The following is a 27,484-nucleotide window of genomic DNA, read 5'->3' on the forward strand; positions in this document are numbered from 1 at the left end:
GTGGATGTTTGAATCAAATACTTCTAACTTGAAATTATGATAATCGTGATGCTTATACATTAAGAAGAAAGCAAGAAAGGAGCAGTAACATTTTTTAAATGATTTTCTTCTCTTGGAAGAGATTGGTTGTGGCTATGAAATTCTACGCTTTGTTTACAATGTGGTAGCATCAAACAACTTATAGATTAAACAATTAACTTATCAACTATACTTTAATGTGTGTTGTCTTTTTCAATGTGGAATCATGAATTTTACGTGTATAAGTATGAATTATTTGATTGAATGTTCTTTATTTGTTAACTAATGCTGTGTATGTGATTTCTTGCATTAGGAAAGTATGAGTTATTTTTGTTTGTAACAATGATTTAAAATTTTTGTTTGCTCATTTGCAAGTTATGATCTAACATTTACAAAAAAAAAATTATTTAGCCCAAGAGCAACCCTATCTTTTTCATCATAGTTTGAAATTGGGATTGCGATTTTACAACTGAAGTCAAACTTATAATCAAATAACAAGGATTTGTTAGAACAATTCTCAAAACACAAGCTTGGATTGATGAATGATGATCACATTACAAAATGTACTGTGCAAGCGAGCTGATCTTAGTGGCTGATACAGAAATGTCTTAGTTGAGTAACAAAGTCCTCAAAGGCTGGCACTACAAAACTGAATTTTGGACGATAATTTTAGTTCAACATGACTCGGAACTGCATATAGCTACTCTCAGGTTTTTACAACACTTTTTGGTTGGGACATACTCATATCCAAAGGGGAACCTGATACATAACGACGACCATGAGGGCCACCAGATGACCTTGGACCAGGAAAGCCGGCAAATTGCAGCCACCAGTTGGGAGGTTCAAGATTATGTCCATCAAACTGATAACCTGCAAATCCAAATGGTAACTTCAATAGGATTCTTCCCAGTAATGTAATCTACAGTACACTGTAACACAAACAGTTTCCTAAATGATTTTATGTGTGCATCAGCAAACAAATAACGCCGCTCTAAGTTGTTTCTTTGGGAAGAATTTTCTATTTTATCTTTGGTTTCTTAGAAAATAGAATTTGGAAGTTAAAAAGAGAAATAAAGTAAATATTCAAAATTATTTTTTTGAGGCATTTAATTTATTAGAGGTGAATAATGTGCAAAATATTTATTTATTTTCCTTTTTCCAATTTTCAATGTCTTTACTTTATTTTTCAAAATTGTAAAAGGAAAATAGAAAATAAGTGCTCATACCACCAAAACTAACCCTCAACGCACAATCAAGTTGACACTGTCAGGGCTTATACTTTTTTTTTGTGTGTATTTTCATTCATTTATTTTTAATTTATTTGAGAAAGACCAATTAAATTGAATTATAGGGAACACATTTTGTATGAGTTAAAACCTCCCACCATTGATGTGAGAGAAACTTGGATTAGGTTTGAGTTGAGACTAGATTGAACACCATCCAATCAGACCTGATTATTTCAAATACTTGACGGTGGGTTATTACAAATAATCACTAAGAATTTCCAGTGCAACTATGAGCTCAGCATGAATATACAAGGACTTCTATGATGATTGAAACAAGGAGGAGGTTCCCCACAATGGCAAATCATCTCCAAAGAGATAGTCTAGCCCAAGAGGTAGGATCTATATAATGCTTCCCTTGAGATTAATGATGTTATTTCATCAAAAAAAAAATCCATTTTTGTTGAAAATCCTCTTATTTTTCATGTTGTTTGATCCTCATGATAATATCTACTATGACAAGATGATCAAAGGGTGTGTTTTTGAGGGAATAGAGAAAATAGAGGATAATGTGAAGGAGAGGGGTCTTTTAGCCAACATAATCAAGACAAATGTAGGCTCCAATTGTGCAGTTGAAGTTATTGTACATGACCATATAATCGAGTTTAACACAATGAATAGTTAAAGAGGATATATAGGAGAGAAGAGAATCGAATAAAACTACATAGGACCTTATTTTCCTTTTATCTAGAAAGAATAAAAAGAATGGTGATTATCATGGTAGGATGATTGTCATAGTAGATTGCTTGGATCAAGGTTAGAAGTGTCGACCTATATTGTCCAAAATATACAATGTTTACGGTTCCGACATGAGATCTACATCGATACCCTACCGGCACAACACACGTGAGAATCCTATGCACATGTGCATCCAGTCGGCACAGTGTGGGACAAAAGGAATCGATTCCTTCTGTCGATCACGGGACTACAGTCGATCACAAGGCATAGCCCTATAAATGCTCGAACACTTATCTAGAAGTAGTGACAAGGGCGATAGATTAATAGTGGCGAGGTGATGACGACTCTTCGAACCTTTTTGTATATATCAATTTGAAAAGGGGCATAGTCAGTCGGCTAGTGATCATCGGTGCTCGTCAATAAAATCGCAATCGTTCAATCACCAATGACACTCGAAGAAAAATCATGAATTGGTTACGACGGAACAAAATTGTTGAAATGAGTGAGAGATATGAGATTGGGCGGTTTTAAAAAAATTAATATAATGATTTTAATTAAAACTGTTATATTAAAATGAAATATAAATTTATAGGTTATATAAGAGTGTTGTATAACTATTACATCATTGTTATAGTTACTTTTGTTAGGGTTGATGCGAGCTAAAGGGGAGGGTGGGGTGAATAGCTCTTCTCGCGTCAATGCGGTTGTACAACAGAAATTTGAAGCAAACTCATAGTACAACATTAACATACTCGATTTTACTTAGTTCACCGCCTCCTGATGCAAGGCTGACGCAGGAGGAGTTGAACTTCAACAGGCCATAACTTTTGACTCAGATATCAAAACGAAGCACTGTCAGTTTTTAATTAGAGCTCTTTCAAATATCTATATTCGTTACCGGGTTTACCCGTAACAGGCCACGGGTCATCAGATATTGTTTAGTGCTTTTTTAAAGGCTCCAAATTTTTTTTCCTATTTATAGAAATTTTTATTTTTATGGCTTGAGGGTATTTTTGACTTTTGCAAGCTAGGATTTTGTTTAGGATCTATTTATATGTCTGTTTAGTTGTTTTCGGGACACTTTTGATTATTGAATAAAATTTTCTTTTTTGGTAAAAACCTAGAGACTGTGGTGGGTTCTCTTTGTTTGTCGATTTCTCATTTTGTTTTCTCCACAATTCTTCTCTCCCTTCAATCTGTAGGATAATTGCTATTCTGCCCAACGTCAGTTGATATCAGAGCTCATTTGATCTAATGGAAGGTCGTTGTGGTCGCGATCACAATAGGTAGGTTTCGGTTGATGAAGCCAAACACCGTGGTCGCAGCATTCAGGACGTGATGATGATTGAGGTCTTGCAGAGGCAAGTCGTAGAATTAAACTAGCATCTAGTAATGCAGAATTTTAAAAATTGTGAAATCTCAAATCGTGAATCTATGCTTTCGAGAACCCATATCACCATCGTGCTACATACCAAAAACGTCGTGGTCGAGAAGAGCCTTATGGAGACCTCGGATTTTTAGTTGATCTACTCGAATTTTCTAGTGCGTTGCAAGCAGAGGACTTCGTTGATTGGATCAAAAAAATGGAGCAGATTTTGAATATAAGGAAGTTTTATATCAGATGAAGATGAAGGTGAAGTTGATTACCATCAGACTCAAGAGTGGAGCATCAACGTGGCGGGAGCAATTGCGGCGTTCACGAGATCGACAGGGCAAGACCAAAATAACTAACTGGGAGAAGATGAAGAAAAAGATGAGGGGTCACTTTCTTCCTTTTAGCTACATCCAAACTTTGTTTTAGCGACTTCATGCGTTGAGATAGGGTGCGAGATCGGTCGACGATTATACGGAGTTCTACCAATTGATTGCCCAGAATGACTTATTTGAGATAGAGGAGCAGATGGTGGCACGATACTTAGGGGGTTGCCCCAACCCTTGCAAGATGTCCTTAGTCTTCATTCGTTGTAGACAGTTTCAAAGGCCTACCAACGTACATTGACTATTGAAAAATAGTAGAACCGAAAACTAGTGGTTAAAGATGACCAAAATAGTTGGTCAATTCACTCTCAAGATTCACGTCCTTTACAGCAACACCACCATAGGGGGACACAGGGCAAACGAATGTAGGAAACTTGCTATTGCTAATCAGAAGGCAAAAATTTATTAATCGAGGAAGACGTGGAAGATGAGAAGGTGGCAATTGGCGAATATTCTAGTTCAGTCTGTAAATTGATATCAGAAAAGGGCTACAAGTTTTGATCTTTAACTTGTAAATTTTAAAATTTACTTCCATATAAACAGAGATCTGGGTGAGAATTGTACCTTTTATACCTTTACTAGGCTAGAGTTTTGAGTCAGAAATTTGAAGTACTTTGCACCATTTAATAGATTAAAGATTTCCAAATGTAGTGCTGCATGAAAATGTTGCTATTATTGATGTATAAGAGGGAAGCATGGATTAAATCAAGAGCATGCTCCCTGTGAAAGAGTTTAATATTCCAACTAGGCATTCATGATAAGCAATATAGCTAGAGAACATAAATATTCTAAGGTAATAAAGAAATCTAGGGCTAGATGAAAAGGGAAAAGAGAAATTATGCTTTGAATAATTTAAAACCCATGAGTTAGCAAACTTGCTGTCTAAGAAGTGACTAGGTTTAACACTTCAAGAACCAAGAATTGGCCCATAAGAGGCACAGGGTTAATGTGGACCTGGTGTAAGCTCTCTAAAGAAAAAAAAAAAAACTTTCAGAAGCTTGGTATATTGGAGCATACCAACGAATTTGTTGATTTACTTGTCAATTGTCTTACTATATGTTGACCCACCTAGAAGTATCAATTTTAGGCTGGGTTGACTCTTGGTGAGACTAATTTGAGTCTATTATATTGAGAATATATCATGGCTTAGATCACAACTTTTGGACTCAAATAAAACCAAGCTTAAAACTGAAAATTTAATCAAAATACAAACACTACTCTGATACAACAACAACAACCAAGCCTTATCCCACTAAGTGGGGTCGGCTATATGGATCCTTTTACGCCATTGAGCTCTATCTCCTATTATATCATCATTTATATTTAAATAAATTTTATCTTGTTTTATTGTTGCTAACCAAGTCTTTTTTGGTCTACCTCGCCCTCGTTTGATATGCGTATTTGTCATAGTTTCACACCGCCTAACTGGAGCATTTATCGGTCGTCTAAGTACATGTCCGTACCACCTTAAACGTGTCTCACGGAGTTTTTCCTCAATAGATGCAACTCCAACTTTCTCTCTAATGCTCTCATTTCTTATTCTGTCCATCTTCGTATGTCCACACATCCATCTTAACATCCTCATCTCCGCAACTCTCATCTTTTGCTCATGTGCTCGAGTCATAGCCCAACATTCAGCGCCATATAACATGGCAGGTCTAACTGCCGTTTTATAGAACTTTCCTTTAAGTTTTAGAGGCACTTTACGATCACATAAAACACCTGATGCTCTCCTCCACTTCAACCATCCTGTTTGTATTCTATGTAAGACATCTCTCTCAATCCCTCCATCGGCTTGCAAAAATGATCCTAAATATTTAAAACTCTCAGTTCCAGACAACTCATCATCTCCTATTTTAATACTTGTCTCATTACGTTCAATATTGCTAAACTTAAATTCCATATATTCTGTCTTTACTCTACTAAGCCTAAAACCTTTCTCTTCTAGTGTTTCTCGCCAAGATTCTAATTTAGCATTTACTCCCTCACGTGTCTCATCTACCAATACAATATCATCTGCAAACAACATGCACCATGGTACGGTATCTTGAATGTGTCCAGTAAGTTCATCCATGATTAGTGTAAAAAGATAAGGACTTAGAGCTGACCCTTGATGTAACCCTATCTTTATTGGAAATGCTTCAGTTAATCCGCCTGAAGTCTTCACTCTAGTCGTTACTTCCTCATACATATCCTTAATTAGGTCAATATATACTACGCTAACACCCCTCTTTTCTAGAATTCTCCATATAATTTCCCTTGGGACTCTATCATAAGCTTTTTCTAAATCAACAAATATCATATGTAGATCTTGCTTTTGCCCCCGATACTTTTCAATTAGTTGCCTGAGAAGATGTATAGCTTCTATTGTCGACCTACCAGGCATAAACCCAAATTGATTTTCGGTGACCATAGTCTCTTTCCTTAATCGTTTTTCTATTACTCTTTCCCAAAGTTTCATGGTATGACTCATTAATTTAATGCCCCTATAATTTGCACAATTTTGTACGTCCCCCTTATTCTTATATAAGGGAATTAGAGTACTTACTCTCCATTGATCTGGCATTTTCTTTGTTTTCAATATCATGTTAAATAATTTTGTAAGTCATTCAATACCTTGTTTCCCTAGGCACTTCCATACCTCTATCGGGATATCATCTGGTCCAACGGCTTTTCCATTTTTCATTCCGTTTAAAGCTTGTTCTACTTCTGAAATTTGAATTCTACGGTAAAAATTTAAATTTCTATACTCATTTGACCTGCTTAAATTACCTAAGTTAAGTTGATCACCTACACCTTCATTAAAAAGTTGATGAAAATACCTCTTCCACCGCTCTTTTATTTCTCCATCATTTACTAATACCCTATTGCATTCATCTTTAATACATCTTATTTGGCTAATATCTTTTGTCTTCCTCTCTCTCACTTTAGCTATTTTATAAATGTCTTTTTCTCCTTCTTTTGTATCCAATTTTCGATATAACTGCTCAAAAGTTGTATTTTTAGCTTCATTCACTGCTTTTTTAGCCTCTTTCTTAGCTAATGTATATTTTTTTAAATTTTCTTCATTCTTGCAAATATATAATTTCTTATAGGCTATTCGTTTTTCCTTCACTTTTTCCTGTACTTTCTCATTCCACCACCAAGATTCTTTACTTGGTGGTACATGCCCCTTTGACTCGCCGAGTATACTCTTGGCTATTATTTTCAACTTTGATACCATTTTATCCCATGTCGTAGTAGGGTCACCGTATACTTCACCTAATACTTGTCCTTCTACCTTCTCCTTAAATATGTTTTGTTTCTCATCCTTCAACTTCCACCACTTAATTCTAGGAGTAGTGGATATTTTCTTTTTATGGATATTATGCTTAAGACGTATATCCAATACTACTAACCTATGTTGGGTAGTTAAACTTTCTCCAGGAATGACCTTACAATCTTTACAAATCTTTCTATCCCTCTTCCTAACCATAAGAAAGTCAATTTGCGATTTATTATTCCCGCTTTTAAATGTGATCAAGTGTTCTTCTCTTTTCTTAAAAAACGTATTAGCTAGTATAAGATCATATGCTATCGCAAAATCCAGTATAGTTTTACCTTCCTCATTTTTCACTCCAACATGTCCATTTAGATCACCTCCTATTAAAATCATTTCATTTGATGGAATATTTTGTAATACTTCATCTAGGTCATCCCAAAACCTTGATTTGGTATTTTCATCTAATCCTGCTTGAGGTGCATATACACTAATTACATTTATAGTGTCTTTCTCCACTACTATTTTGAGAGCTATAATTCTACCCCCCTTTCTATTTACTCCTATAACTTCATCCTTTAACGAACTATCTACAATAACATCAACTCCATTTCTTGTTTTACTCTTCCTTGTGTACCATAACTTATAACCCGAGTTCTCGATCAACTTTGCCTTTTCGCCTACCCATTTTGTCTCTTGTACACACAAAATACTAATTCTTCTCCTAATCATCGTATCTACTACCTCCATTGTTTTACCAGTAAGAGTTCCTATATTCCATGTTCCAAATCTTAGACTATTAATTTTCCTATAATTTTTATTCTTACCCAACCTATGGTGTGAAAACTTTTGCTCATTTAACACTACACCCAAGTTCTCATGGAGATGTAGCGGTCCTTGCCGAACGTTACAGTCGGACCCTGCAACGCGTTCCTTCCGAGGAACATCTTAGCATTAACACAATAGTTTAATGGATCCATTCATGAGTGTTTGCCTTAGTTAATATATTTTATATTTTAAAAATATCGAAACTATATCAGTACAGTACGATACGATACCAAAACTGTATTGTTCCGATCCGGGACCGAAACTTCGACATGACTCGATATTTAAACCTTGTATTTACCACTTGTTTTAGCCATCTTTCCAATTGTTCTCTACAAGGATATTTGTGTGTGTGTATACCTGATTAGCAGGTTGGCTCAGGTCCTGATAGTTTTACTCGTGTCTATGATGCTTCTCTGGGTTCTGTCAAAATGTACTTGGAATTTTCTTTTAGAAGCATACCTATAAGCTTCTTTTTTTGTTTACTCATTGCTTCTACAAAATGATGATTTCTCTTTGACACCGCAGAGTAGTTAGTTACATAATCCACTTTAGATCTGCGAACTGCTGTCAATAGTGTCAGTGCAAGAAACTAATTTTTTGATACATCCAGTTATGATATATAATTCCACTTAGTTTCTTTTTTTAGACGAATCCATTGTTGATATTTCTCTGGAATATAAACTGCTGTAGCATTGTCATCTGTGCTTGTTCTTCATTAATCTCACAAAATGATGATGCCAGTATCTCCATCTGAATGTTATTTGTGACATTCTCTTCGATGTTGGGAAGGAACTATGATCTCTTCAAATGGATTTGTAATCTGGCTGTCCAATATTCACTTAGTGTTATAGATCAGGGAGACGAGCAAGGAGTTTAGCAAAAACTCAAGCACCCAACTGTCTAACAAGAGAGATAACTCACCTTGCTATTAGGTGTGGAGAGGAAGGTCATTGGGTTCAGGATTGCCCCAACCATTTGACATCTTCATCTGATACCTTTGAAAACACAACAGGAAAGGCTCCTATTTCCACTTTCTCAAACTTGTGCTTCAGATGAGGAGAAGAAGGTCACTAGCAGGGATTGCCCCAAGAAACTGTCTTCCTCGTCAACGGAAGCCTCTGTTGGCATGGGAACAAAGTCTTCTAGCTCAAAGGTGTGTTTCAAGTGCTGCAAGCCTAGCCATTGGGCTCGTGAATGTCTGACTTAATGCCTGGTGTAGCCCCCCAACTTAGAAAAAAGGATAAACTTTTGCTATTCTAGTGGTTATAAATACAAAAGGGGTCAATTTCATTATTATTTTAGGATCACTAAAATAGCAAAAGGTTAAAGTTGGGGAGGCTATACCAGATTTTAAGTCAAACATTCATGAGCCCAGTGGCTACTTGCGGCACTTGAAGCACACATTCAAGCCATAAGACGTTTTTACCATGCCAACAGAGGCTTCTGTTGACAAGGAAGATAGCTTCTTGGGGATTGGCCTAGTGACCTTCGCTGCATCTGAAGCACAAGTTTGAGAAAGTGAAACCAAGAGTCTTTCTGGTTGTGTTTTCAAAGGTATCATGAAGATGCCAAGTGGTTAGCGCAATCCCAGACCCAATAACTTTCCACTCCACACCTATAGTAAGGTGAGTTGTCTCTCTCGTTAGACAATTGAGTGCTCGAGTTTTTGCTAAGCTCATTGCTAGTCTCCTGATCTATAACAGTAAAAGAATATTGGACAATTTGATTAAAAGTCATTTGAAGAGATCACAACTCCTTCCTTGCATTAAAGAGAATACCATAGGTAACATTTAGATGAAGATACTAGCATCATCATTTTATAAGATTAATAATGGTTCGGTCATGGACTAGTTAGAAATCACCTGCGTGAGAGGAGATCAGATTAGGGTTTAAAAAAAATAATATATACAATAACAACAAAGCTTTTTTTATAAAAAAATATATAACTATTTTAATTAAAATCGTCATATTAAGATGTAATATATTTTAAACTTGTTAGAATAAATTAAAATTAAAATTAATTTTAATTTTAAAAAATAATTTTAGAATTCCAAAAAATATTTAAAATTTTAAAATAATTCTAAAAATAATAAATAATTTTAAAATTTTTAATTTGTTAAATAATTTTTAAAAATATATGATTTAAATGTTTTAAATAAATTTCATTGTAGAACTATAATATAGAAAATAATTTTTAATATATATTATAAAAATTAATAATTAATTAATATAATAATTGTAGGGTCCCCAAGGATGTCTTTATCTCCACAATGGCATGATATTGTCCACTTTGAGCCTAAGCCCTCATGGCTTTGTTCTTGGGCTTTCCCCAAAAGGCCTCATTTCAATGGAGATATCTTCCATCCTTTTAAACCCATGATTTTTTCCATGTGTTTTAGATGTGGGACTATGTTTGCACTTTTCTGCCCAGCCGCAACCAGGACTTCCTGCCCCTCGGTCCACCCAACCTACTAGGACTTCCTGCCCAGCCGCAACCAGGACTTCCTGCCCCTCGGTCCACTCGACCTACTAGGACTTCCTGCCTAGCCGCAACCAGGACTTCCTGCCCGGTGTCTGGTCCTCTTGATTTAGACACGGGATCACCCACTTCCTTTGTTTTAAGGTTCAACCCACATGGTTAGATCCAGATCATGGCTCATCCGGCGGTTAGTCCGGTGAAGAGCAGCCTCGCTCTGATACCAATTGTAGGGTCCCCAAGGATGTCTTTATCTCCACAATGACATGATATTGTCCACTTTGGGTCTAAGCCCTCATGGCTTTGCTCTTGGGCTTTCCCAAAAGGTCTCATTCCAATGGAGATATCTTCCATCCTTTTAAACCCATGATCTTTTCCATGTGTTTTAGATGTGGGACTATGTTTGCACCTTTACAACCCAACAATAATAATATCTAAATTTATTTTCTTATTATTATTTTTTATACAAACAAAAATATAAATAAGTTAAAATTAAAAATTAAAAAATATTTGAATTAAAATTTTAAACTTATATTTTCAATTATTTCAAATTCGAATTAATAAAATATTAAATTATTTTTAAGAATAATTTTATTTTAATAAAAATTTTAAAATTGAAATAATTCTAAAATTAATTTTAAAATTTTTGTTTAAATTTTTAGAAAATAGATGATTTTAAATGTGTTAAATAAATTTAATTTTTTAAAATATAATTTTAATATTTAAATTAAATTTAAAAATATAAACTTTTAAATATATTAAAACTTTCAAATAACTTTAAAATATAATTAATAATTTTTAAATTTATCCTTCACTTTTTTTAAAAATTGTAAAATTATATTTGAACTTATAAATTTATTAATCTCTATATTTATGTATATTTAAACTTTTGACTTCAGATAAAAATTCTATTATGCAGTTTAATAATTATTTAAAAGTTTTAAATATTATTCTTATACAAAGATATTTATTTTTTTATTATTTTTATTAAAATTAGATATTCTTTTTACGATTTTTTATTTAATAATTTTTCTTATGTTAATTTTGTTAATGCTATAATTATGAATATTTATTGTAAATTATTTTATCTTTTGCTTCTCTTAACTTTTCATAATGCATAGGTAGATAAATGGTATCAAAACAACAATCTTATGATCCAGCTAGAACACACGTACGTCGATTAGAGAATTGAATTCATTAGCAATATTTGCATTGCAATATGATCGGACATGACGGTGGGATCACACACCTAAAATATCGTGCGAGATATCCATATGTTTTTAAGTGTCTAAAAGTTTCTCAAAAAATAAGTCGTAAAATGAAGGAGGAACTTAATGGCAAAAAAGATTTAAATTATAAACAATGACGTGAAATTTTAGATGGGTGGGCTTCCAAAGAGCGAGTCTATGATGAATTTAAAGGTCATGGTGAATGTCCAAATGACAAAAAAAATTTAGCAACTCTCAGTGCCTCTGGAACTCGATATGAATATGAGTAATATATGCGATAGGTACTAGTGATAATATAGTTGGTGCTAGTGGAAGTAGCAAATAAACTAAGATTAATAATGCCTATACAAGGGAGAAGAAATCAAAGTATTGCTAAATTTTTTCTTTCAATTGAATTCCCCTCAACTGTTAATCTTAGTTGGTGCATGGTGTCCAACATTTAAAAATGTCCTATATTCAACCTCCAACTGCATACGTTATTGCTTATTCATATTTAAACGAACAAGTGGAGGAGATCAGGGCTTGGATCCTATCATGCAAGAAACAATGAGGCTTATATGGGGTTACGTTGATGTGTGATAGCTAGACAAGACTTACACGGATGAGCATTATCAATTTTCTATTATACTACAATAGAAAGGTGATATTTCATAAATATAGTATAGGTGATTATAGACAATAGTGTCAACTTTAAGAGGGTCGGAGAGTTATTGGAGTAAGAGTATCAAATATTATTTTGGACAACATGCGCAACACACTATATCAATTTGATGATACAAATATTATTAGTGCAATTTGCACTAACGGTCAAACACAAATTTTGATGAATGACAAATAGGTTAAAGTTTGGTTTGTTGTAGGTTTAACCTTCTTACTAAGTGTGCAGGGTTTAAAGACTTAGAACCAAATATCAAGCTGAAGTCCAGAATGGTTGAGTCCTGGCAGGAAGTCCAATTGGGTACGCGAGGCCTGACAACAGGCTAAAGACCAAATTGGTGGAGACTTTGTAGGAAGACCAGGGTGGTTAAGCCTTGGCAAAAGACCAAGTGGGTTAGAGACGAGTTCCATTTTAGAACTTTAGGCGGGGTCCAACGTAGATCCATTTGGGTGATCTAAGTTGAGACCTGATTAGATCCTGGTCTAGATTGACAGGATCTAATTAACTTTGAATATTCTGCATTTTAGTCCATTTTATTATTATACTAGCTCTGTTTTGCAAGATGATGTGTATAGGATATGCACATATTTTTACTACTTTTATTGCACATTTTTATGCATTTTCATATTGATACTCTATGTTTATCGCATCCTTTATTCATGCATTAGATATATTTTCTCTATTTTCTAGTTCGGAGGTTTGCTCTCGTACTTTTACATTTGCAGGATGGAAATCGGTGTAAAACAAAGCAGAATGAAGGAAGAGCAACAAAAGCCAAGACTGGGTCGTGCCTGCAAGGCACGGCCGTGCCATGCTCTAAGGAGAGCAGCTGCTCCAGGTCGTGCCACCAAGCATGGTCGTGCTCTCAACTCAGAAGCAAGCCAACTCCGGGCCGTGCCTACAAGGCACGACAGAACCACAACTGCCTCAGACCGTGTCTACAAGGCACGGTCGTGTCCCAGAAATAGAACCACAGCTCGTGTTTCGTGCCTCTCTTCCAGGTTAACACCTTCTTAAGGTCATGCCTACCAGGCACGGTCGTGCTAGTGGAGAATTCGAGCTGAGTTTTTTCGTCGTTCCACGAAACACGGTCATGTCGTTCCACGAAACACGGCCATGTCGTGTCAGGAGCATATTTAAATATCTTTTCGAAACCCTTTTGAGGGGGGCCATCAGAGGACGACAAGGAGGCGCCGTAACCACGTTTTGAAGGGGAATTCGCTGTCACATCCATCTTCCCGAGGCTACTCCGCCACTTCCATCCACCGTCAACGAGGAGATCACAATTCAAGGAAGATCTGCACATATGGATAAATCCTTTTTCCTTTTCTTTCTTGGATTTTGAAACAAAAATGAATTCTTCCTCTTCCTTCTCGAATTATATTCCCTCCGTCATAAAGTAGATCTCTTAGATTCTAGGATACAGGAGAAATTGAGATGTAATAAATGACTGTATTCGATGGATTTGTTATTTGCTATCTTCTATAACATGTTTATGCTTTGTTATATGAAATTGTGTCTCATATGTATTTGATGATATTTTGAAGGCTTGATTTCATATGGATGGGAGTGAATTACAATTTATAGGAAATCTTAAGATCGTATGACCGGGGTGCCTTGTGACAGAAGGTGAACCTTTTTAACCGGACTTTCCGAGGAAATTCTTAAACTGTAACAAATTCTCATGAGGAATAATAACGGTTATTGATTACTAATAAAAGGTCCTTAATTTGGTACTCAGTGACAGAGGATAGAATACCAGTAGTATTGTCAGAGTGCCCGGTAACAACGGGAAAGCTATAGATTCGGACTATCTAGGTATCATTTTGAACTAGTGATTATAACATCAGAGGATCATGATTTAATTCCGATGAAGCCTGGCAAGGTCTAATTGGATAGCTTGGTTAAAATCCCTACATTGATATAAACATTGAGGAATAGCAAAACGTCTATGATACTATCAGTGATAATATCAAGGAATTCAAAATCCTAGGATCGTTTCCCATACCTGTCATATAGTTGATTCCCTTTCGTTTGAGGATTAGGTCCTTCAATTCTCCTTATTTCTCACCCCAACACCACAACTCATTCATTCGCAACTCTTTTTGTGCTAGTCTAGTGATTAATTCCACGGTCTCTGTGGTTCGATAACTTTTTATTACTGACGACAAGAACCTATCAAGTTTTTGACGTCGTTGCCGGAGACTATGCGTTATTTTTCATTAGACTTTTACATTTAAAGTCTTTCCACCACATTCTTTCTTCAATTCATTCACTTTTATTTCTTTACTTCTTTTCTGAAAGCATAATAACATTTTCTTTTGGTGTGCATGCGTGGGTCCAAATAAGCGGAGTTTCCTTTCGACCCGAAAATCGAAAGAACCTTGCGAAGGAGGCTTCAATTTCAGAGGTTGGACACACAAAAACATACACCAGAAACGATGGCTAACAAACCTTTGAAGGACTATGCCGCACCCTATGCGAGAGGAGTGTCATCCAGCATCGCCGGTCCAACCATAGAAGTAAATAATTTCGAGATCAAGCATGCATTTATCTCCATGGTCCAGCTGAATCAATTTGGGGGCGAACCAAACGAGGACCCCAACCTACATTTGGAAAACTTTTCAGATAATTACAGCACAATGAAAATTAACGGAGTTGGTTTGGACACAGTCAGACTCATGCTATTCAAATTTTCACTCAAAGATAGGGCAAGATCTTGACTTACCTCTCTTCCACCGAACAACATCACTACTTGAGAACAATGTGAACAAGTTTTTCCCAACAAATTCTATTCCCCAAGTAAGACAACCCACATGCGCAACATGATTTCAAGCTTCACGCAATTGGATGGTGAATCTTTATTTGAAGCTTGGGACCGATTCAAAGGGATGTTGAGACAGTGCCCACACCACAGATTGAAAAAATGGCTTCTCCTTCACACATTCTACAATGGGATCAACTATCAAACGAAAGTATATTTAGATTCCGTTGCAGGAGGTGCCTTAATGAACAAGAGCTTGGAGGAAGTCGAAGACATAATTGAGAGTGTGACCCTCAACCATCACCAATGGGCTACCGAGAGAGGTAATCATGCAAAAACTCCTGAAAAATACGAGGTGGGCACTCTTACTCTGTCAAGTGCACAAATAGATGCTCTCAACAAGATATTTGATAATATGGACGTCAACAAGGTTAATGCGATATCCACATCATGTGAACTTTGTGGAGATTCAAGTCATACAAAGGAGATGTGCCAAGTGGGATTATTTCAAGCGCAGGTCGCTCAATTTGAACAATGTGACGCCATTGGTACATTCAATCAAAGAAATAACTCATACTCAAATACATATAATCCAGATTGGAGGAATCATCCAAACTTCTCTTATCGCAACAACCAAGGACCGTCCTACCAATCTATGTCGAAGCAAAATGAAGAGATGTCAGACACCCAGAAAATTCTGAAGATGTTGGAGAAGCGGAGGACAGAGAGCCGACAAATGTTCACTCAACTTCAAGGTGATATAGTAAAGATCAATAAAAAATTAGATGATCATGACAAGAGGTTGAAGATGCAAAAAAACACAAATGGCACAGCTCAGTTCTTCTCTTTCATCAAGGCAAAGTGGGTGCACTTCTAGAAAAGCTGGACTTCAACCCTATGGAGCACTGCAAGACTATTGAGCTGAGGAGCGGACGGATCTTGAAGGGCAAGGAGCCTCAAGGGACTACTCCATTGGAGGGTATTTTATGCACGACAGTCGTCGAGCAACCTCCTTCCTCTACATCGATTGTTGAAGACAAATTGAAAGAAGTTGAGACCGCTACACCCGCTGAGAAACCATCAAAGAAGACTTTAGTACGCAACATACCTTTCTCCCAGAGGCTCATGTACAAACAAAAAGATGTTGAGTTCAAGAAGTTATACAACGTAGTCAAAGATATTACTTTGGACATTCCCTTTCTCGACGCTCTTATCGAGATTTCTCAGTTCGCCAAATTTATCAAGGGGCTAATGTCAACCAAAAAAATAGCAGAGGCCAAGCATACTATAGCTCTAACGAAGGGAGTCAGCGCAATAATTCTCAACAGCAAACTTCCTCCCAAACTCAAGGATCCAGGAAGTTTTACATCCCGTGCAAAATTGGTATGATGACTATTGGTAGGGTATTCTATGAGTTAGGAGCAAGCGTCAGTATAATCCCCTATACGACAAGTGTGAAATGTGGATATACGGATCTCAAACTCACTACCATGGTCATCCAACTAGCAGATCATTCTTGTAGATAGCCGATGGGTATAGTGGAGGATTAGGTCCTTCAGTTCTTCTTCTTGCTCCAACGCCAAAACTCATTCGTTCGCAACTCTTTTTGTACTAGTCTAGTGATTAATTTCATGGTCTTTGTGGTTCAAAATTTTTTTATTACTTGACGACAACCGTACTCTTGTAAGAGCCTACAAGGTTTATTTGGTATATGGACTAAGTTAATTTTGCAGGTAAACTCTGCAAAATTACTCCTCATTATTCTTCATTTTGCTAATCTGAAATTTTATTGGAGGATAAAATTATTCCTACCTATAATAAAGTTTTTTAAAATTATTCCTACCTATAATAAAATTTTATTTGAATTATTATTTATTTAGTAATTAAAGCCACGTTACTCCTCGACGATAAAATTATTCCTACCTATAATAAAGTTTTATTTGAATTATTCTTTGTTCCTGGATAAGATCACGAGCAAGGCGTGGATCAAGTTTGCGTTTTTAGGATGAGAAGTGTGGCCAACATTTGTGGATCTAGATAAACTCAATAGTGCCTATATAAAGCTTCGATCAGTGCATGAACTAAATAGCTTCGACCAACATCCTTCTGCGGCGGCCCAAGCTTCGACACGACCACGTCCAGCTTCTGCCGGAAGATCATCCCCAACATCCGAGCTCGTCCAGAAATTTCTACGTGTTGGATAACGAAGTATTTTTTATTTTTTATTTTTCTGCACTTATTTAAAATTTGAAAGTGTGGGGTTGTCACACTTTCAATTCATTGTATTCGCCTACTCTACCAGAGGTTTTCTTCTGGTAGAGAGATTTAGTGGATTGCCCACAAGAAAGGTCCAAGGGACCTGGGCCTTCGAGTAGGAGTCGCCGGAGGCTCCGAACAAAGTAAAACCTTCGTGTTGGCTTGTGTTGTGATTTTTCGTATTTCGTTTTTCCACTGTGCGCGATTTTTGACGTACTTAAAATAACTAAAAGTCACATGATTCACCCCTCCCCCCTCTTTCATGTGCACTCGATCCAACAAATATCAACAAACTTGATATAGTAAAGAAGGTAGCGAAAAAAGGTTAATCGTTAACAAAGTTCTTCTATAATCAATATTGAATTCATGAATTAATGAGGAAATTTATTGATGGGGAAATTCTACAACTAGGAGAAACTAGATTTGCAACTATCTTCTTCCTATTAAAGTTGTTTTAGAAAAAGTCGGATTGAATGCCATGTTCTTTTAAGGATTGGAAAACTTCTCAATACTCTAGCATGATTAAAAGTAAGCAAGCGCAAAAAATTGTTATATTTGCCAGATTTTAGGACTACATTACATATATTTTTATGGTAGTAGAGCCCTTGTATATTGTTTTATGCAAAGTCAATATGAACAAGAAGCCACAAATGGACAATATTTACCATCTAATTCATGAAGCAAAAAATGAAATAAAGAAACATTTACAAATCATCAACCAAGTATCAATATTATATTGACATAATCACTGCAAAATAGGACAACCATATGGGTAAACATATTCATTTGGCAGTGCATATTGTTTTAATAATAAAGAATTTTTAATATTGCTATTAATAACTATATATATTTAATTATTTTAGGTTATTATCTTAATCCGACATATCAATACAAATATAGTCTTGCCACAAATGACGATCTAAGTAGCCCTCGGAAATGTATTATTAAGATTACAAACAAATAGAGAATTAGTTGTTGAGGTTATTAATGAAAGTTGATTATTTAAGAGGCATATGGTTCTTTTGACAATCCTTTTGTAGTATCATGCAAATATAAAATGGATGAAGACAAATATTATTGGTGTAGTCGATCTCTAATTACAGTTGATTTTGATGTTTGATAAATATATTTGATAGTTGAGCGAGATGTCAAGTAGGTTAAGGTTGATATGAATACTTTACATTGAAGAAGTCTATGTAGATCACGATTGAGTAGATACTTGATAGTTGGAATTTCAACAGTGAGTTGACAAAAGTAAAGTCCAAGCGGGTCATAGTTGACGAGACATTTGATAATGATGGAAGTCCTAATAGATCATGGAGGACCGGATGTTAGGCATGTGAGTAAATCCTAAGGACTAGATGTTGGTATGAGAGGGGAAGCCCTAACAGATCATCAAGGATCGGATATCGGATATGCAGTTGAAGTTCTAATAGGTCAAGGAGGGTCGGATGTTAAACATGTGAATAGAAGTCCAAGCAGGTCAAAGGACTGAATGTTTGACAATAATGAAGTCTTAGCACATCAAAATTGATCAGATATCAAATAATGGATAAAGTCTCAAAGACAAGGAGTCTTCAAGCAAAGCAAGTCCTAGTAGGTTAAGATTAACTAGATATTAGGTAAGGATGAAGTCTTAATAAATTGAGGTTGACTTATACTAGCCATTTGAGAAAGTCCCAGAGACATGAGATCTCTCAGCGTAAGGGAATTGAGTGTGAACAGTATTTTCAACATTGTGAACAATATCAATCAACTCGAGTGAATAGTATTTTTGACACAAATAATATTTCCAATCTAAAAATCAAACAAAAAGATTTTGAGTGGACTATTATAGCCGACTTGAGATGATGAAAACATCATAGAATATTTTTCAATTGATAACGATAGTCGGTTGGCTTTAGACATGTAGTTGACTAGTGATTAAGATGGTGAGCTAGGAGCCGTTGAATAGATAAAGTTAAAGCAACTTTCGAATTCTAGAAGATCAACCAACTGATGAACTGCAAGAAGTCAATTAACGAGCAAGATTCAGTCACGAACAACAACCCTATACAAGAGGATTTCATAAATATTTTGAGACACCGATGCTTAAGGGTTTATAGACGAGTGTTACTGCATTTCAGAATCTTCAAGAAGCAACCAAAAGCAACAAGAGAGCGAATAAAGCATAGATCCATCTTGTAAAGTTGTTTATTTACATTGTACTTATTTTCGTTTGTATATTTGTTTTCTTGTCTTTGTTGTTTGTAAGAACAAGTCTTGTAAAAGGTTTCTATGCTTCCAAAAGGTATATGGTGGTAATTGAAATAGAACTCTAGGTCATGAATAGGAACCTGAGCCTTCCGAACCACGTAAAATTGAAGTGTTGTGTGCTTGTATTCTATTTTTGTATTTTATCTTTCTGTTTTTGGCTATGCTAACTTTTTTTTAGTTGGCATCAAGTATCCAACTTATACCAATTAATACTGGGGTGATCGGTACGACCCAATAGAAGTTTCCCACCAGCCATTAGGGTAAGTCAGGAAGCGCTCACGATGGCCCATCCAGACAGCCCGCTTTCTATAATCCACTACTGACTGGAGGGAAATTACCTCTTCAATGCGCCGCAATTGAGTCTCGAACTCGAGATTCCTAAGATCCGTCAGAGGACCTTAACTGCTGCACCGTTGCCCCGGGGGTATTTTTTTTGTTGTGCTAACGATTGTAAATGAGCACGCGATCAATGAATAAAATGAAAATCACTATTCACACTCCTCTATCAATGATAACGATCCTACATTTATATAACATAAATTATTACTTATTATTGTCAACAAATAGAAATACTATTTTAATTTTATTCTTATTTATCTTACAATTGAGTGGTGGTTACAATATGAAAGATCAACTCCAAATTTGAAAAAGGTTGCAGTATGAATTCTCTCATAAACGTCTTGAAGTGATTGCGAAAGAAATTAGTCAACTTTCTCCCTCATTCATACAAAAGTACGAAATCATCTTTCTTATCGTCGCTTAAAGAAGATGGTCTACGTTTATTATAATATACGTCTTCAACTAAGAGCAATAATAGAAGAGAAGGAAGAACAAAAGTCTGGTGATATAGGCCTATTTGATATTGGATTTATCTAAATTGAGAATCATCCAATAATGAATTGGTGGAGCACTGTTGAAACTGAGAATCTATTACTTAATGAAGAAGGAGATCCGCCATGACCATCTCAATTTCTTACTCAGTAGATTGAAAATGTACAAGCTAGAGGAGATATCAGTGAGGAAGATGATGATGATGATGAAGTTTTTGACAGAGAATTTTAATTTTCTAAATCTTGGCCCAGACATTAACAAACATCTCAACCCCAAACCAAACCAAAGTCCCTAGATAAAGACAAAGGCAAAGATTTACAATTTTTACTAAAGAGAAAGGAAAAGACAAAATTCATGCTTTTAAGGGAAGGGACAATTCAGAATTAGTGAAAAACTCGATGCAATTGATGAGCAAAAACATAATGACAATGACGAAACATCATCACCTTTTGACATTGTAGTCCAATGAGAAGTTTGAAATGATAATAATGATGTCAATAATAGTGCAAGTACTAATGGAAGTGATAGCAGTGGTGATGCCCTTAGTAGTTGTGAAACTTATGTTCCCCCGACTCCGGCATAAGAGCCTTGGACGTGTAAGTAAAATTACACACATGCAACTCAAGATGATGATCATGGAGCTATTAAGAGTTAATATCAAAGTTGATATAATGGTGACAAACAAAGGGAAGCTCATGCTTATAGTGATATACAAGAGAGTTTAGCTGAAATTGATTCTGATCGAAATTCATTATACTCTTAACCTTCTTATTATAGCTTTGATGCATCATATGGTGATCCATCATTTCAGAGCTCACGAACAAACGTTTATCCTTATCAAGTCTAACTTCTAATGGTGAAACGAGACATACTGATGGATATGTAGAGAAATCAATATTAATATTGCATGTCATGGGATAATTATTTGATTTGGGTGTTAGAGGATTATGGGGTTGATCTAACCAGGATGTTACAAGAACCAATGCTCTCATTCAATTCACGACACCCCTTTTGGTATTAACAAGGTAACATGTTATGATATATCAATTTTAATTCGAGTTAATGATATATCAATTTTCTTTAAAGAGAAATATATTTATTTGCTTTTGTCTAACAATCTTAAATTATTCAATAGTTGAAAACTTATAAAAAAATCAATATAGAAATTATTTTTAAAATAAAATATACAGAGTAAACACATATTTATCTAATAATTATTATCTATATAAATATAGTATACATTATATTAATAAGCCAAAACCAGCATACTATCTTCTTTTTACTGGATAATATAAAATTTCATATTATCTACATTCGCAAATCAGATTGATAATTTTAAATATTTTAAAATATAAAAATACATTAAAAATTACCTTAAATTACAAAAATATTTTGAAGTTATGAGAATTTAATACATCTATATAAATATAACATAAGCAATATCCATAATCATCAATCTGATAATTTAAAGCTGAAGACCCATCTTAATGACATACAAGTTGTCGAACTCAATGTCTTTGCAATAAAAATTCAAGTGATTAAGATTATTTTATTATATGCATTAATAATAAAAATATAAATTTTGAATCTATATTTTTCTATATCTATTGTAAAATTTAATAGATATCAAACATCTCAAAAGAAAATATCAAAATATAAACTCAATAATAAACACCTGAAATAAAATCAATAGTGAACATTTATAGCCTTTGGGGCAGGGTTGAGTTGACTAATGCGGGATAGATATTGCTACAATGGGCAAGGGTTAAATCTCAATGAAACCGAGAAAAATACCCTCTCCATAGTGGCCAACTACAGCTTTCCCGATTTACCTCCTCACAAATGGGCATGGGTCGACCGTGTAGGATCGCTGAGATGGCGGATTCCACCTTTTTACTACAATAGTGAATATTTATAACAATCAAATATTAATAAAATTAATTTTTTAATTAATATATATTAATATTTACAAAAAAAATTGAAATCGTATAGGCATGGCATGATATAATACCGAAATCATATCTTTCCATCTCAAATTGAAACTTCGACATGATTTAAAATTTTAAACCATGACTTGGACAAGCTGTGACTCTCAACAAGTTTCTTGCAAGAATGGGCAGAAATAAACAAGCATCGCACATTGAAGTAGGACACTATGACTAGGTCATAAGTGCGAGAACAATGGCTTAAATTAAATTATATTGTTCAGAAAGTTCAAGTGTGTAACTTCTTTTTTGATGAAAACTTCCAAACTGGATTTAAGATTGAATACAAATTGAGCACGACCCAAGTAAAACCAATAGAATTAAAGGATTATTTACTATAAATATTTACTAATAGGGTTTGGATGGTTATTTTGGTGTCAAACAACTTAATAGAGATGGTGGAAAGAAAGAAAAGAACACAATGATGGTGAGCTTAGCAAGAGAAAAAATGGTGGGCTTGGTAGGAGAAACACAAGAGCTTATTGTTTGATAATCAAGATAAAAGAAAAAGAAGAAGAAGAGGCTCTCGACAGTGATAAAGCATCACCAAAGTGGAGTTTTGGCAAAAGAGGTAGGATTGTGTAACCCTTCCTTGATACCCCATCAGGTTTCATTTTTCTCTTTGATTTAATCATAATCTTATCATTTCTTTGTCGAAAGTCCTCTAATTCATTGTTGTTCTATCTCTATGAGAGTATCTGGTTCAAGTGGAAATTAAGCAAGTACCTTCAGGCATCAAAATACACAGATCCAATTAAAAAAGGGTAGAAAAGAACCCTGATATACCTTTATGGTCTATCAGGAATTTGCTGCAGTCCAACAGTTGTACTCATCCATTCTTATAATGAAGGAGCTTGAACTATGTTTGCCGCCTCCACCATATGCCTGCAATTTCCAATGCAAGGAAGGGATTTATATTGTAAATTAAACATTGGAAGGTGATCCAACAATTAAATGTCATTGGTTGTCTCTTCTTACCTTAGCTATCTCTGAGGTATCAACAGTAGGGTCTGTAGTCCTCAAACACATTTTCAAGTTCCGCTGTTTCATGAACACTGCAGCTCCTATCGGCCTGAATGCAATGCATACACAATTTGTTATCAGAATCAGTCAGAACTTTTTCGCATGTAGGTAGGAGAAATTAATCTTTAGTGGAAGCTCAGGTTTATTTGAATTTGATTTATTATGGTTAAAACTGGCTTCAAATATCACAAAATTTGAGATAAAATAAAGCAACCACATGGAGACAAAGGAAGTTGCACTGTATCATAGAAAATTGTTTCTACTTTATATTCATTCAGTATTCAAATTAAATACCTGTTGTCAGAAACTAGGTATGATGTTTATCAAAATGTAGGGATAAATACAATAGTTTCACCTTAAACCAGCTTCTGCACTTCTTTTACTAAGCTCAATACAGATTTCTTGGCTTAGATCTGCATTTCCATCAGCCCGTACAGCCTGACATTAACAGGAAGAAACTTTCAAAACTTTAAGCAAGGAGAGACATTTTGAAGTTTTGGTTGAAGTTCACATGGCAGTAGTGGCATTCTGTTAATTGAGAATACTTGAGAAATGCTGTAAAACAGATAAAGATCATGAATTCTTAGGTAGTAAGACATCTAGGCTATAGCAAGAATGCACTACTAACAAATAACATGCCACTTCAGTAAATATCCTGCAAAAGAGACCAACAGTTGAGGTTATTCATTGAAGTGCTCTAAAAAGAGGCAATTCTAAATAGTCTATCAAAGTGAACAAGCTCAAAAGTGTCCTCTGATAATAATCAACATATAGCAGTTTAATATAGCAGTTTAATTGCAAATTATGTTCCATTTAAACAGTTAGTGGAATTAACATTAGTTTTTTGTTGTGATGTAACACCAAGAACCAATTTCCCAGAGAAAAAAATCTCATAATTCAAATCTCAGGATGTCATTAATTAGAAAATAATGTAAAAAAGAGCAGTTGAGATCCTATTAAAAAGTTCAACTATGATTCATATTATAGTAAACAAAAACCTAGTTTCTAAATAACTTAATTAAACTCATACAAATTCTCTAAAGAACTTATTCCTCAAAAAATATTAAAATTACCTAACTTGATATAACTCAATCAAAATAAATCTTACAGTCTATAAAAATTAAAATATCCTGATTAAAAATTTTCAAAATTTAATTTCTTTAGTCGCATCATTCTTCCTCTTCCCTTTTCCAAAAGAGACGACCAGCATCACCTACTTCTGCTGCCAAGGAAGGAAGAAATTTTCTTCACCACCAGTACCACCTCCCACCATCTAAAGGAGCTGACTGGCACTAGATTCCATCGACATAACCCCTTTCCTTTTGTTGAAATCAATTCCAGAGGCAGCTCTTGTTGTCTCTAACAAAAAGATATCGTCCGTGAGTCTGAAATTCATCCATTCATGCTTCCGTAGCTCCTTGTTGCTTGATTGCCAGCAACACCAATTGCATCCATCATTGCTCCATCCTACCTGCATCAACAACCAGAAACCTTCCTCCCTACCTCCCTGATCAACTGGGCATTGTCATCACTTGCAACCCACATTACTAAAATGTATTTTATTTCAAAATCAAGGTCATCTTTAAATTTTGGAGTACTCTAATGCAAAAGAGACAGACTCTCCTATAATGGGTGATCTACATCTGGCTATTGCGTTCTTTAAGGAGGTAATTATATTTCTTGGAAAAGAAAAAGCAAATAATGGTTGCAAGTTGAAGTGTGGAATGTAGAATATTTACAATAGCAACATACAAGTTCATTTGGGTAAGCATATGATGACCAAGTTAGAATACACCCCCTTCGAGTCTCGCATTTCATGAGAGAACAAACATATAATCATTGATTGTCACTTCATCAGAAAGAAAGTACAATTTAATTAGGTGAACCCTTTTTTAGCAGTTCTAATAATCAGTTTGACCAAATTGTTAAGAGGGCCTAAAGTTGAATATATTTGTATCAAGTTGGATTTCTACCACATATTTGAATTAACTTAAGGGGCGTTATAGACTCACCTGTAAATATTTAAGATGTAGGAATGTAAATGTAAAGATTCATATTCTCAATAATGTCTGCCTTGAGATTTTATGAAAAGTAATTCCCCCTTACTTGTAACAATAGCAATTTACAAAGGGATGTATCAAACAAAACAATTTGGTATAAAGTTGTTCAAAGTTTATTCTGCTTGCTTCTCTACTATTAAGCGTCATTTAGAGCTTCATGTTCAGAATCATCTGTAATTTTGGTGATATTTCCTTAGAACCTTCTTCAATCAAGTTGCTATTGAGTAATCAACTGAGGCAAATGAAGCTATAACCATCTTCCTCATGTTTGTGTGGATACAAAGGAACTACCAAAAACGTCACGTCTACTGAGTATGCATAAAACTCCAAATTTCAAATCTTCAAAACATGGAGGCTTGACCAAAATTGACAATTATCAGGTTAGCACATAGACAAGATTCCTTTGCTGGTAGCTGAAATGCAGATAGGGATGAATATGTTGGCTGGTATTTCATGCAAAATTCTTATAAACACAGTTTTTTGGTGTAATATATAAGGGTTCCCACTGTAATAATAACAAAGATCTAGTGAGGTCTAACTTACGCTTCCAATAATTGAAAGAGGAAAAGGAAACTCCTTGTTCAAATGTATGCATTAGACAGCCCGTTTTTGCTTCTCACTTCGTGTGTGCAACTAAGGAAAGGGATTAAAAGATCTACAAAGTATCAGATATGCATTTTTCTGTTGCATAAACTATATGATCTAGCTATGAAAAATAAACTGATGCATGTGATGGAAAAAGAAACTAATAAATGAGAAACTCTTTGCAGTAGACCAACAGGAAGAAGATGTTACCAGGCACTCTCCATAAAATCCTCTTCCCAACTGAATCTTAAAAGCCTTTTCCAGCAACTTATTGGCTGCATCTTGACGTGACCGAGTATACAAATTTCCCTTGGCAATCAAATCAGCAGAATTAAGTTGCAGGAGCTGAGAAAAAAAACAAATTATAAAGACATTAAAAGATAAAATATACATATTAGCAAATAATAAGTATCTTAACCTGCTGAAACACATACGGATTGGTGATACAATTCAGCTTTGCACGCTCATCCCTAAGTCCAATGTCGAATGCTTTGGTATCAGACATCCTCCACTGGCAAAGAGCAGAATCTTCTATATAACTCAAGACTGACGCAATACGTTCTTCTTGTTCTTGATTCAATAAGTTTTCAGCATCATCCTGTTGTATTGTATTAAACCAGCGAATCTTTCTCAGAAGTACTGATGTTACAATCAGTTCGACATTCTATATTTGAATGGTCGAGTGGATAAATGGAACAAATAACAAATGGAACCGAATCCTTGCGGGGAAAATTGAGAAAGTTTTGATAGAGCTCACTGAAAAATAACATGCAAAAGAGCAAACATGCGCTAACCTGCGAAGAGTTCCTCTCAGAGAACTTTTTGGAGAAGTAATCGTAAACGGCACGAGCGCTGCATTTCTCAGTATCGATGTGAAGTTCCAGATTATCGGAACGCTCTCTTTCATGTAAAGCCGTTCCCACAGAAATCTCCCGGTGATCAAAAGCTATAACTCTGAAATGATTGAACATTTTCCCATTGTAGATTCAATTTCCATTAACAAAAAGGGAGTGATTACTAAGGACAGGGTAAAGAAACAATCTTTCAATGAAGTCCTTGTACCTAGGAACGATATGCGACAGCTCTATCGCAAAGCGTTTGGGCCCGACGAAATCGAGGAGGTAACACGTCTCGAAAGCTCCGGCCTTGAAGTCTTCTACTCTATCAAAAAAGAAAAAAAAAACTATGGGATGAAAAGAAAGAACTAAGGGCAAGACCAGGCTTGCCTGCACTTACAAGTGCCAATAGTTGCCTACCGAAAAGGCTCGACAGAGGAGAACGGCAGGACGAGGAATGGTAGGCGAAGGCGCGAGTGAAATAAGTGTGCAAATAGGGCGGCGAAAGCACCGGAAAAAGATGGATAGTTGTAGAGGACGAGTTGGGATCCGATGGCGGCGGCCGACGGTGATGAAGAGTCGCCGGCGGTTATAGAAGGTGGACGGAGGGAATCCAATGCGGCTTGCGAACGAAAGCATCGGTGAGGGGACGAGGGCAGAACGCCTCGCTTCAGAAAGGCAAGAGATGATCGGAAAACCAT

The 27,484-nt window shown here is 35.4% G+C and overlaps 1 protein-coding gene, 1 non-coding gene and 1 pseudogene across 2 annotated transcripts; 1 reads left to right on the forward strand and 2 right to left on the reverse strand.

Moving 5' to 3' along the window:
• Window positions 1–553: 553 nt before the first annotated feature.
• Window positions 554–27,484, reverse strand: LOC141832375 (uncharacterized). Its single transcript, XM_074719875.1, has 9 exons — window positions 27,204–27,484; window positions 27,010–27,108; window positions 26,742–26,901; window positions 26,366–26,545; window positions 26,158–26,292; window positions 23,658–23,740; window positions 23,258–23,351; window positions 23,066–23,164; window positions 554–888 (listed from the first exon to the last, which is right to left on the reverse strand). Exons 1-8 carry the CDS (start codon window positions 27,482–27,484, stop codon window positions 23,078–23,080), a joined length of 1,119 nt encoding a protein of 372 aa, XP_074575976.1. The 3' UTR covers window positions 554–888; window positions 23,066–23,077.
• On the reverse strand, window positions 15,004–15,107 carry LOC141832700 (small nucleolar RNA R71). Its single transcript, XR_012602137.1, has one exon. It is a non-coding gene; the product is annotated as a small nucleolar RNA R71 (small nucleolar RNA).
• On the forward strand, window positions 15,196–21,315 carry LOC141832627 (uncharacterized; annotated as a pseudogene).

Source organism: Curcuma longa, chromosome 7, assembly GCF_044706935.1.
Source record: "Curcuma longa cultivar G26 ecotype Majalengka, Jawa Barat chromosome 7, ITB_CL_G26_1.1, whole genome shotgun sequence".
Classification (NCBI taxonomy): Eukaryota; Viridiplantae; Streptophyta; class Magnoliopsida; order Zingiberales; family Zingiberaceae; genus Curcuma; species Curcuma longa.